Below are 13,867 nucleotides of genomic sequence, written 5' to 3' on the forward strand. Positions count from 1 at the left end.
CTGCACCCCTGTCCCCAGATTGATGTGCATAAAGCCTGCCTGGGGATGGTGTCTTGCATTCATTCAGTGCGGCTCTGCTGGGCTGCGGCTCTATGTTCTTGGGCTCTCATTTGCCCTGAGGCCAGGAATTCATGGATTCCTAACTCTGAGGCTATCTATAATTTCTGCCCCTAGATTTATAACATAGATTTAATTCTAAGTGTGTATTACCCTCAGGTCTTTTCCTTTTCCATCCTCGTTATTTACTAATTTTCAGATGGGAGAGCACTTCCTTTCAGAATGTGTTATCTGAGGATTTGTGGTCTGGACAAGGGGTATAAACCCCTTTCTCCCTCTTCCTTCCTACTACGCATAACTCTGAACCCAGGAAAACACAAGAGGTACCAGATGAGAACTTTGAAATATGGTAAGAGGAAGGCTAACTGGTTTGGGACTCCAGGAGTGGAAGAACGATAGGGCAGTAGGATGTTTTACATCTGTCTGTCTAAAGAGGAAGGCTGAGACCCCACATTTCCTAATCCTTAATTTAGCAACAGAAAACCACCTAAGGAGGCTCATTAATGGAGTGGAGATGACAGAGGATAGGGGTCTTACCACATCAGTAGTATGATCTATAAACAGCATAGCTCGATAGAATTTACCTGATCTGAACAACAGAGCAAACCACAAACAGGATAAAACTAAAGTAATCCACATCATAATACCTTAGAATTAATGATCTGAAAAGTAAAAAAGAAAAGATCTTGAAAGAGGTTAGAGAAAAATGATGTATTAGTATTTATTTGGCATCAGATTTCTCATCTGAAATCATGGAGGCCAGAGGGAAGTGGTACACATTTTTCAAATGTTGAAAGAAAATACGTGATGAGCATTAATTCTGTATCTGGCAAAACTGTCCTTCCAGAATGAAGATTGAATAAAGACATACATGATTGAGAACAAAGAATTTGTTGTTTGCTAATGTGCCCTTAAAAACTGGCTAAAGGAAGTTCTTCTAATGAAATGATACAGATTATTGGAGCACAAAGTCAGGAAGAATGATGGAAAGATCAGAAATATGGGTATGTGCAGGAGATGATCATTTTCCTGACGATTTCTAGAAATCATATTTGATGATTGAAACAAATTAAAGTACCATGTAATACTCAGGGCAATGATATTTCATTTAAAAGAGGAAAAGTTAAAGGGATTGGAAGTGATATTTCCACACTTCACATGAGGTATAAAATGTTAGTAGCAGCCGACTCTGAGAGTCACGTATATATATGTAAGTGTACACGCACACACACACACAGATATATGCAGTATATGCAAAAGTCCTGTATATATGCAAGACTCAGAATAACTTCTACAAAACTATGCAAAGAGCAGCCAGCAACTCTGACAAGAGTTGACAAAGGGATACACTAAAAGAAAAAAACCCCAAGATAAATTAAGATGGAATACTAAAAGTGTTAGGTAACCTGCAGGAAATCAAGAAAAGAGTAATGGGTATGAGAACAAAAAGGACACAAGCAGGAAACAAATAACAAAATACCAGACCCGAGGACTAATAAATTAGTGATTGCTTCAAATGTAAACATTCTGAAGCTTTTATTTATTTATTTGAGAGCGAGAATGCGCAAAAAGGGGGAGCGGCAGGACGAGATGGAGAAGCAGGCTTCCCTCCCGCTGAGCAGGGAGCCCACTCGGCTCGATTCCAGGAGCCTGAGATCATGACCTGAGCTGAAGGCAGAGGCTTAACCACTGAGCCACCCAGGCATGCCTCAAATGTAAATATTCTAAATACATGAACCTGCGGAGCAGGTACAAGACATAGGACCCCCTGGGGCGCCGGGGGGTCTCAGTGGTTAAGCCTCTGCCTTTGGCTCAGGTCATGATCTCAGGGTCCTGGGATTGAGCCCTGCATCGGGCTCTCTGCTCAGTGGGGAGCGTGCTTCCCCCTCTCTCTGCCTGCCTCTCTGCCTGCTTGTGATCTCTGTCAAATAAGTGAATAAAATCTTAAAAAACAAACAAACAAAAGAAACAACAACATAGGACCCCAGAATACATTGACAAGAAACTCACTTCAAACCCAGTGACGCAGGCAGGTTGAGTAAAATGATAGAAAGATTCGTAGCACGCCACCAGTAACCCAGAGAGCAGGATTGCCTCTATCAAGTCAGATTAAGCAGACCACCGAGCCAGGAAACATACTAGAGTCGGAGAATGACGTTTCATAATAATGAAAGGATAATCCACACTAAATGAGGTTACATCAGACACTGGAGGCTTAGAGCTGATGTAGTTGAATGGAAAAACCTTAAAAAAATAAAAATTCACAGTTACAGCTGGGGACCTTTTATTAAGGAGCACACATGTGAGTGGGGGGAGGGGCAGAGGGAGAGCCTCCCTGCTGAGTGCAGAGCCTGACGACCCCCGAGATCATGACCTGAGCTTGATCCAAGAGTCAAGATTCTTACTGGCTGAGCCACCCAGGTGCCCCTGTAGTTGGGGACTTTGGAACCCCTTTCAGCATCTGCCGGAACCTCTTGACTGAAAATCACAAGGACATAGAAAATCTCAGCAACACTAGTAACTAATAGACAGATAAAGAGCATCTTACCCAGCAACAGCAGAATATACACGTTTTCGAGTGCCTGTGGAGCACCGGCCAAGACAGACCGTGTCCTCGGCCAAAGGACAAATCTCAGTGGATTTACAAGAATTGAAATCATTAGGTTGTTCTCTGACCGTAATGGAATCAAGCTAGAAATGAATAATAGAAACAAAAGAAAATCTCTGTATGGAAATTAAACAGTGCATTTCTGAAAGCCTTGGGCCACAGAAGAACTTGCAGAGGAAACGGAAAAATCCATACAAGCGAATGACAGTACCGAGAAACCAGATGTGGGAGGTGAGTGAGGCAGGGCTCCGAGGGGTTACAGCGGCGAGTGCTTACGCCGGAAATGCGGACAGGGAACGAAGCAGAAATCGATGAAAATCTGAACGCGTGTACATGTGAATGGAAACCTCAATGGAAATCTCAGTAAATGTTGGTAGGTTGGAAGACACAGAACGGGAGACTGTCGCTTTCCCCAGACTGGTCTCCACGTCCCATGCAGTTCCTACTAGAATCCCGGTGAGGGTTCTGTAGAAATAGACAGACCTCCTCTCAGATTTGCAGGGAATGGTCCTGGTCCTAAAATAGCTTTAACAGTGTCGAGGAAGAGAAATAAAGTGGGAGGAATCCTACACCTTGATATTAAAGCTTAGTGTGACGGCTGCTCAGCGGGAGCTTGCTTCTCCCTCTCCCTTTGTTCCTCCCCCTGCTCGTGCTCTCCCTCCCTCCCTCCCTCCCTCTCTCTCTGTGTCAAATAAATAAAAATAAGATCTTTGAAAAAATAAACTTCACATCTTACATGAAAATTAACTGAAAATGGATCATGAACTAAACTAAAGCTATAAAACTTACAGAAAAAATAGTTATTTTATTTTTAAAAGATTTTATTTATTCATTTGACAGAGATCACAAGTAGGCAGAGAAGCAAAGAGAGAGGAGGAAGCAGGCTCCCCGCCGAGCAGGGAGCCCGATGCGGGGCTCGGACCCAGGACCCTGAGACCATGACCCGAGCCTGAGGCAGAGGCTCAACCCACGGAACCCCCCCCGGCGCCTGAAAAAACAGCGCGCCATCCTTCTTCTTGTGCGCCACTGTCCCTTTATCCTTTTAGCCCTCCGGTATTCAGTGTGCACAGCACCCCTCTGGGAAGTTCCCTCTGCTCCTGCAAGGCCAGCTGGCTTGGTGTCCATCTCGTGGGCTCCGGTAACACCTGGTGGACACTTGGTTTTTCTCTGCTTGCCCAGCATCTGGGCCTTTTCGTGTTTGGGGAATTCCTGTGACATTAGCTTTGCTGAGTGCAAGGACCCACTGCCTGCTTCAGAAGCCGAGGAGGAGAGACACTGTTGCCTGGTATCTCGGGCTGGCGGTGGGTGTAACGGTATCATGTAGGGTGGTGCTTGCCTTTGCCTGAGACTGGGAGTGTGAGGTGCGTGAGGACAAGGACCTGGGCCATGGACACCTCATGCTTGGGCTCATGGCAGTATCCTCTGCTTTGCAGGGCTGGTGCTGGTGGTGTGTCCCGAGCGTGATGGCGTCTGAGGGAGTGAGGGCTGGTCCTGCTGCCGGCCGGCCCTACTCCTGCCTTTCTAAAGATTCTGGGAGCTGTGGGGTCCTTTTAATAAATCCCTTTTCTTTTCAGCCACAGTCCGTTTCTGTTGCTTGCAGGACACTCTTGATCGATTCAAATGCCCTATTGCCATAGCATTACCCATTTTGCCCCCCCCCCTTTTAAAGATTTTATTTGACTGACAGAGATCCCAAGTAGGCAGAGAGGCAGGCACAGAGAGAGGAGGAAGCAGGCTCCCCGATGAGCAGAGAGCCCGATGCGGGGCTCGATCCCAGGACCCCGGGATCATGACCTGAGCCGAAGGCAGAGGCTTTAACCCACTGAGCCACTCAGGCGCCCCCCATTTTGCCTCTTTACTTGACATTTCCTCATACTGGATCATGGTTGGGGGCTCGGTCTTACTCATTCTTGTACATTCAACACCCGTCCTTGAGGTTCATTACCTTCTCTGTAAATAATGGAATCTTCAGGTCCTCAACTTCGTTTCTCCTTTAGTGCTGGTTTCCCTCAGACTTTGGCATTTGGAAGACTTTTATTTTTAGTTTCCGGTGCTGTTTGCAGGATTTGAATGTTTTGTTTGCCTTTTGGATATTTTATTGGGAAGTTGAAAGAGAATTTGTCATTACCTTGAACAGTATTTTTTTCTTACTTTTCGTTATGCAAGTACCAAGTGAGATGGACAAGGGAACCTTTTTTATCAGGGCAAAAAATAAGACTTTGTGATCAACCAACATAGTAATCAAGCTGGTAGATTTTTTGGTAATTTTCTTTCATTGTGGATAGGATTATAATATTAGCACACTGGTATATATATATCACACACATGCGCGCGTGCGCGCGCACACACACACACACACACACACACACACACACACACACACACACACACACACACACTCGGGCTCCTTGCATCTCCTTGTTTGTTTCTGTTGTTAATTCAGTTACACTTCAGTCGCAGCTGAGATGGGTCAACATCAGAGTTACCTTGGGTAGCTCTGTTTTGACCCTCCAGTGGGAAGTGCCTTTGAGCATACCTCCTTAGCACCCTTCCTCTTTTCTCCACTAATAGGAGCCAAGTCACCATAACCTTATTTGCATAGCTTCCCCCCAGATTTCGCTCTTACTGAAATCCAGCCTGTCTTGCAGAATTTCTAGATGGATCTTTCTGATGAGACCTCAGAAAGCTTGGTAATATCTCGTGATTCTAACCCTAAGTTGATCTGCACTATTTCTTCAACTTTTCATTCTTACTACACTCACCGTGGTTTTACGACTCATATATTAAATAGTGTCCTTTTTGGGAAAAATATGTCTTTTACGTTCATGCTGCTTGTCCCCTTAACAGTCTCAGTATGTTCAAGTTCTGCCCTTCAGTTGACACAGAATATACTTCAGGATGCATTCCCTTATCCACCCTCCCTTACTCAAAGCAGAGATACCCTTTCATATGAGTGCTGCGGCCCTCTTGGAGCCTATCGTACCTATCCCTTGGTTTTCTGTATTATTGGACTAATATTATTGGAGGCAGTTGAATGGATTTGAAAGTGCAAGCATCAGTGGCCTTCTCTATAGATCTTTCAGAGTTAATGAATCATAGGTTTATTTCACTGGGTTTCAGAAAACTTAAAGGACCATCAAAACCCAAAGCACCATCAAAACACTATGATGTTAATTTTCTGCGTCATGCCGATACCAGTAGGGGTATTTATGGTTATGAAATGCACATTTTTTCTTAAATATGATGTACTTGGTGTTCTGTTTCCTTGCCTTGAGGATTTTATCCAGATTATCATTTGTTTTTTCACTTTCACAGTCGATGCTCCGAGGGAGAGGAGGTTGCTATAAACATACATTCTATGGCATTGAAAGCCATCGTTGCATGGAAACTACCCCAAGCTTGGCTTGTGCAAATAAATGTGTCTTCTGTTGGCGGTAAGTAAAAATGAATGGCTGTGGTGACCAAATATGTAACCATCTGTAATAATCAATTTCTGTTCAGCATTGCACACAAATTTACTTAAAGCTCTGCTGTTTCTATAATTAACCCCCCTCTTCATTCCTAATACATTCATGCATTTGGTTGTTTTTCCTTGATTAGTTTTATCAAGGGTTTGCCAATTTTTTGTCTTTCATGAATCCTCTACATTATATCTTTGTTTTCTTGTTCAGTAATCTACTACTATTTTTTTTGCCCCCTCTTCTTTTTATAACTTAGATTGTTAACTCATTAATATTAGTCTTCTATAAGTCTTTAATCAAAAATTTTCATCTAAATACTTCTTCATCTACATTCCATAGATTTTGATTTGTTAATTATTTTTAAAAATTTTCAAAATTTGAATATAGTTGACATACATGATAGTTTCAGAGGTGCAGCGTAGTGATTCTACAAGTTTATGACCTGCGCTGTGCTCACCATGACGGCAGCTCTCATCTGTTACCATACAACACTGTGACAGTACACTGGACTGTATTCCCTATTCTCTACCTTTTATTCTTATGACGTATTTATTCAGTAACTGGAAGCCTCTATCTCTCACCCCCCCTCACACATTTTGCCCATCTCCCATCCCTGTCCCCTTCTGGTCACCATCATTTCTCTGTATTTATAGTTCTGATTCTCTTTGTTTCTTTGTTTATTCATTTGTTTTTAGATTACAAATATAAGTGGAATCGTATGGTACATTTGTCTGTGTCTGTCTGCCTTATTTCATGTAGCATAATACCCTCTAGGTCCAACCAAATAGTCACATACGGTAGTGACTCATTCTTTTTGTGTCTGAGTAATAGTCCATTGCACACGTGTACCACGTCTTCTTTATCCGTTCATCTATTAGGGGACACTTGGGCTGCTTCCATATCACGGTTACTATAATGCTGCAGTAAACAGCCATACATACATCTTTTTGTTTTCTTTGTGTAAATAAATGCCCAGGAATGGAATTATTGGATCATATGGTAATTCTATTTATAATTTTTCGGGTAACCTCCATACTGTTTTCCACTGTGACTGTACCAACTTATATTCCCCATCAGCGGTGCACAAGGGGATCTTTTTTCCATACCCTTGCCAACACTTGTTATTTCTTGTCTATTTTGTTCTATTCTGACAGGTGTTAGGTGATAGCTCATGTGGTTTTGATGTGCATTTCCTTCATGACTGGTGATGCTGAGCATCTTTTCCTGTGTCTTTTGGCCATCTGGATGTCTTCTTCTGAAAAGTGTCTGTTTAGGTTCTTTGCCGATTTTAAATCAGATTATTTGCTTCCTGGTGTTGAGTTGTATGAATTCTTTATATATTTTGGGTATTAACCCCTTATCAGACACACCAGTCTCTTTTGTATTTTCTCCCAGTCCTTTGTCAGTTACTTTTTAATTTCCTCTTTAGCTCTTTGGCACATTCTCTGCCTAATTCTCTCTGATTTCATCCTTGGCTTTCTTTTATTGCTCTGCATTATAGTGGTAGGAGAAGTGAACCCTCTCTATGTGTTCATTAAATACCTGTAGATTGACACCTTTATATTCTTGGTTTTTTTTGTTTGTTTGTTTGTTTTTTTTAAGAGAGAGAACTTGCAAGCTGGGTGCAGGGTCGGCGGGGTGAGGGGAGGAGAGATGGGGAGAGACAGGATGAGCGAGAATCTTTTTTTTTTTTTTTAAAGATTTTATTTATTTATTTGATAGAGATTACAAAGTAGTCAGAGAGGTGGCAGAGAGAGAGAGGAGGAAGCAGGCTCCCCGCTGAGCAGAGAGCCTGATGCGGGGCTCGATCCCAGGACCCTGGGATCATGACCTGAGCTGAAGGCAGCGGCTTAACCCACTGAGCCACCCAGGCGCCCTGGACGCGCGAGAATCTTAAACAGGCTCCACACCCAGCGCAGAGCTGGCTGCAGGGCTCTGTCTCACAGCCCTGGGATCTTGAGCCAAAATCAAGAGTTGGACGCTTAACTGACCGAGTCACTTTTGTATTCTTCGTCTCTGGCCCTAGTCTCCCTTCCGAGTTTTCATTCTCTGTTTGCAATTGCCTGTTGGATATTTTCTTTCCGCTGATCCCCAGGTCCTTCCACAGTGGGATTTATTATGCTGTCTGTGACCCTCCTTCTCTGGTTTTGTTATGGCACCATTAGCTGTCCAGTGGCTTAGGCTGAAAAGCTCTTCTTTCTCTAACTCACTGTATCCACTTGTATGCCGAATTCTGTTTTACATTCTTTCTTTCTTTTTTTAAGATTTTATTTATTTATTTGACAGACAAAGATCACAAGTAGGCAGAGAGACAGAGAGAGAGGAAGGGAAGCAGGCTCCCCGCTGAGCAGAGAGCCCGATACAGGGCTCGATCCCAGGACCCTGGGATCATGACCTGAGCCGAAGGCAGAGGCTTTAACCCACTGAGCCACCCAGGCACCCTCGTTTTACATTCTTAATATTTCACCCTTTAGCAAACAAAATGATTTAATACTTGCCAGTCTATGCCATTTCTTCATTTATCCCATTGGTACAAGAGCTATAATTCTTTTTAAAATTTGTCGTATTGGTACAAGAGCTGTAATTCTTTTTTTTTAAAATGGTTTTAGGGGCACCTGGGTGGCTCAGTGGGTTAAAGCCTCTGCCTTCGACTCAGGTAATGATCTCAGGGTCCTGGGATCGAGCCCCGCATCGGGCTCTCTGCTCAGCGGGGAGCCTGCTTCCTCCTCTCTCTCTGCCTGCCTCTCTGCCTACTTGTGATCTCTGTCTGTCAAATAAATAAATAAAATCTTTAAAAAAAATGGTTTTATATCATTGATCATAAAAGTTATCCATGCTTACTATAGAAACTTTTAGAAAATACTAGAAGGTATAAAATATAAAGAGAAACAACTCTCTGTAATTCCAGAATCCAGACAAATCACTGTTAATACCTTGGAGCATTTGCTTTCTTTCTCTTTTATCCCCCGCCGAGTCTTCTTATGTTTTCAAAAACATGGTTGAAATCATTCTCTACTTTCTGTTTTTTATCCTGTTTTTATTTTTTAAAATATAAGACTCTTGCTCTGTCATTAAAGTCTTAACAGGCATAAACTTTTTGTTTTGAAATAATTCTGGATATACAGAAGACTTGCAAAGATAGTAGAGTTTCTGTATATTTTTCACCTAACTTTCCCTAATGTTAATTAGGGAACATTAACTATGGACATTAACATTAACTATGGAACAGTTATCAAAACAATTATCAAAAATAATGAAAAAAGAAATTAACATTGGTGCAGTGCTACTAATTAAACTAGAAACTTTGAGTTTCATTAGTTTTCCCACTAACACCCTTTCTCTTTCAGGATGCAGTTTGGGGTCCCTCATCACATATAGTCGTTAGATCTCTTTGGGTTTCTGTCGCCTGTCACAGTTCTTCAGTCCATCCTTGTTTTTCATAACCTCAACACCTTGGAAGACTGCTGGTCACAAATCTTGTCTAATGTTTTCTCGTGGTTAGAGTGAAGTTATGGATTTTGGGAAAACTACCATAGGAGTGATATGACCTTCTCAGCTGGTCCTATTCAAGGGATACATGATAACATTCTGTCCTATTCCGGTGGTGTTAGCTTTATCATTGCATTAAGAGGGTGTCTGCAAGGCTTGCTTTTTTTTTTTTTTAATATTTTATTTATTTATTTGACAGGGAGAGATCACAAGTAGGCAGAGAGGCAGGCAGAGAGAGAGAGAGAGGAGGGGAAGCAGGCTCCCTGCTGAGCAGAGAGCCCGATGCGGGGTTCGATCCCAGGACCCTGAGATCATGACCTGAGCTGAAGGCAGAGGCTTTAACCCACTGAGCCACCCAGGCGCCCCTAGGCTTTCAAGTGTAAAGTTACACCTTAACGTTTTCCCCCTTTGTGTAATAATAAATATTTGGGAAGATACTTTGAGTCTATGCAAATATGCTGTTTCTCTTTAAGCATTTGCCCACTAAATTTTTCATTCATTGGTGGATTATTACAAATTATTACTTTGGTGTTCCACTGATTTTTTTTTTACATTTAATAATTGGACTGCTTCTTTAAGGAAGACTCATTTCTCCCTCATTTTAAAATTTATTATTATATTAGTTTGGACTCAAAATCCAATACTGTTATTTACTTCATTGCTCATATTTTTCTAGCTTTGGCCATTAGTAGCTCTGTTGGGTTGGCTTCTGTGTCTTTTCTTGCATTTATAACAAACACTTGCGTATTATCTGATTCCAGAAGAGGTTCCAGGTCCAGCTTGTGTTTTTCCTGCCCGGCTTTGGGGTCAGCCACTTTTCTAAGGAACTCTAGTTCCTCTTACTGAAGAATGATACTTAGATTCTGAAATTTGGATGCTTGATACTCTCCTTTATATTGGGGTATTAATGCTTCCAGGGCCTCTCAGCAGAGAGAAGTAGAAAATGTATTTGTATCTCTCGATGTATATTAAAATACACAACTAAGAGTTTTTACTAGTATCTTCAACTCCCATCAGTATCATAGAGTTCATTCTATTATTCCTTTTGTGCTTTTTTGTAACTTTTTTCTTGGACAGTCAGGAACCCAGCCTGGCCCTCATCATCTACAACTTAGTAACTTCAACCTTAGGTTATATGCATGTGAAGGACTTCAGAATTACAAACTCACACCTTTGTGAGAAATAAATTTATCGTAGGATGGATTTATCTGGCTTTGGCATTAGGATATTGCTAATCTTATAGAACGAGTTAGGAAGTGTTCCCTTCTCTTACGTTTTTGGAAGTTTGGGAAGAATTGGTATTGATTCTTAAAATGATTAGAGGAATTCACCAGTGAAACCTGTTTTGGGGCTTTTCTTTGTGGAGAGGTTTTTGAATACTGATTCAATTACTTGTCATAATTTGGTTAAGATTTTCCTTTTCTACTTGAGTCAGTTTGGGAATTTGTATGTTTCTAGGAATTTGTTCATTTCATCTAGTTTATCTAATTTGTTGGCATATAGTTGTTTATAGTATTATCATGATCCTTTATTTCTGTAAGATTGGTAATGGTGTACTGTTTCATTTTTGAGTTTACTGATTTGAGTCTTTTTTTTTTTTTTTTTGCTCAATCTAGGTAAATGTTTATTGGTGTTGATCTTTGCAAGAACCAGCTTTTGGGTTCATTATTTTTCTCTTAAGTTTTTCTGTTCTCAAGTTTCATTTGTTCCTATTATGATTTTTGTGATATCCTTCCTTTTGCTGCCTTGAGCCTAGTTTCCTTCTCATTTACTAGTATTTATGGTGTGTAGGTAGGTTATTGATTTTTTTCATGTGAGTGTTTACAAGTACAGATTTCTCTCTGAGCACTGTTTTAGCAAAATTCTGTTCATCTGTAGTATTTTGTAATTTCCCTGTGATTCTCTGGTTGTTTAAAACTGTTGCTTAATTTCCACTTATCTGTTGGTTTTTCAGTTTTCTTTCTGTTCTTTATTTCTGCTTTTATTCCATCGTGGTTGAAGAAGATATTTTGTATGATTTCAGTCTTTGAGAATTTATTGACACTTGTTTTATGGCCTGACATAGGGTGCATCCTAGAAAATGTTCTATGTACAATTGAAAAAAATGTGAATTTTTTGGGGGGGTTTGTTTTGTATTTGTCATAGGTAGTATTGGATTATCATATTGTTCAAATGCACTATTCCTTTTTTGATCTTCTGCCTAGTTCTGTTATTTAAAATAAGGTTTTTGAATTTTATAATTATTAATATAGAACTGTATTTTTCTTTTCGCTTATAAATTTTTGTTTCATGTATTTTGGTGCTCTTTTATTAAGTATGTATATACTTATAATTGTTAATATCTTCTTGATGGATTGATCTGTTTATCAATATATAATGTTCTTCTTTTTCTTTCCTAATGGTTTTTGACTTAATGTCTATTTTGTGTTATATGAGTATAGCTACCTCAAGTCTTTTTTGATTACTATTTGCATTAAATGTTTTTCTTCCTTTCACTTCTGTCTGTGTCTTTGGATCTAAAGTGAATATCTTGGGCAGTATGTTGTTGGATTTTTTTTTTTAATTCATTCTGCCAGTCTCTGGCTTTTAATGTAGATAATTTAATCCATTCACATTTTGCTCTTTGTTTTTGTAAATTTTGTATCTTTATGTTGTACACCTTATTACTGTCTTCTTTTGTGTTTGTTTTTTGGTTATGTACAGTTTGACTCCATTATTGTTTCCCTTTCTATACATGTTTTGGTTATTTTCTTGGAGGTTATTCCTCTGGGGATTAAAACTAACCTCTTAAATTTACAACAGTCTACATTTAATTTTCTTCATCTGTGGCAGTTAAGTTCTGTGGAGTTGCACGAATGCTGCATTAGCAAGTACTAAACTGACTTTTAGGGGGATAAAGGATTAAGTTCTTGGAGTCCTCTTGTCACAATGTATTTGCCATCTTCTCAGTATGTAACTTTGTTCTCTGTGTGTTTCTGTGTAAAGATGCCTTATTTTACATATACTTTTGATTCATTAACATTGAACTTATGGCCAACAGCATTGTAATTCATGCCTGAATGAAGCTTATCTAACAGAGATATTTTCCCTGAAGGTACATCGTAGTTTCTTGTGATTCAGAACACTACACAGCACTTTAGCCCTGTGCTTGGGAGCTATTTTAAATAGCAACATCGCTAAGAAAAAGCACAGAATGCAAAAAGTGGGACATGAAGTTGACTGCCAAAAGAATATCGTTTGCAGTATAAAAGCTTAAACAAGAAGGCGAAGAGAACATTGTGTTGTTTGACCTCATTTGGGGTGTATGTACTAGACTCAGATTTTTTTGCTGCTCTGTGAATGACCATGAATGACCATAAATATTGACCTCAAGTATTGATTTTGGAGTTACAGATAAATTTTAGGAAGTAGGTAATTTTTGCAAATATGGCATAAGCAAATAATAGGGATTGACTTTATTTTGAACAAATACCACCTTTGGTTCAACACTGTTCAAAAACTTTGCTCATACAAAGCTTCATTCCTTCTCCTTTGTGTTGTCACAGGTTACAGCTTTATGCATTATAGGCTTATTAACAGAGATTTATGATTATTGTTTTATACATTTATTTTTTAAATTGTATAGGAAAAAAGAGGTGCTAAAGTCCAGAAAGTTCAGTTATACAGACTTTTTTGTATTTGTAACAAGCTTTATGTTCTATATTTTTTTGTGTGGTGCAAGTCTATGTAGTGTCCCTTCCTTTCTGCTTAACAGGGCTGCTTTTAGCATTTCTCGTAGTGCAGGTCTGTTAGTGGTGGACTCCCTCAGCTTTGCTGCTTCTGGACATGCCTTGTATTTCCTTCAGCTTTGATGAATAGTTTTGCTAGATACGGAATTCTTGGTTGACATTGTTTTTCCTTTTAGCATTTTAAATATGTTATCTCACTACTTATTGACCTACATGGTTTCTGCTGAGAAATGGGCTGTTAATCTTAGCATCCCTGGTATGGGATGAATTCTTCTCTTGCTTCCTTCAGGATTCTTGAAGGCTTTGTCTTTTAGCAGTTTGGTTATGATGTGTCTTGGTTTGGATCTCTTTGAATTTATTCTGCTTGAGCTCATTGAGCTTGTTGGATGTGTGAATTAATGTCTTTTATCTAATTTGGGAAGTTTTTAAAGTTTTTAACCATTATTTCTTCGTGTATTCTTTGTGCCCCTTTCTCTGTTTCCTCTTGGGACTTCCATTAAACATATGTTGATATTCTTGGATGG

The 13,867-nt window shown here is 40.0% G+C and overlaps 1 protein-coding gene across 4 annotated transcripts in view; it reads left to right on the forward strand.

Moving 5' to 3' along the window:
* The window catches only part of LOC125090423 (S-adenosyl-L-methionine-dependent tRNA 4-demethylwyosine synthase TYW1-like), a 204,761-nt gene that overhangs the window by 71,606 nt on the left and 119,288 nt on the right, over positions 1-13,867 (forward strand). For all 4 annotated transcript variants that reach the window (XM_047713084.1, XM_047713085.1, XM_047713087.1 and 1 more), the window contains one exon: positions 5,981-6,099. In XM_047713084.1, the coding sequence (XP_047569040.1) occupies positions 5,981-6,099 (119 nt within the window). The remainder of the gene's footprint in view (positions 1-5,980; positions 6,100-13,867) is intronic.

The sequence above is a fragment of the Lutra lutra genome, chromosome 18 (assembly GCF_902655055.1).
Source record: "Lutra lutra chromosome 18, mLutLut1.2, whole genome shotgun sequence".
NCBI classification, from domain to species: domain Eukaryota; kingdom Metazoa; phylum Chordata; class Mammalia; order Carnivora; family Mustelidae; genus Lutra; species Lutra lutra.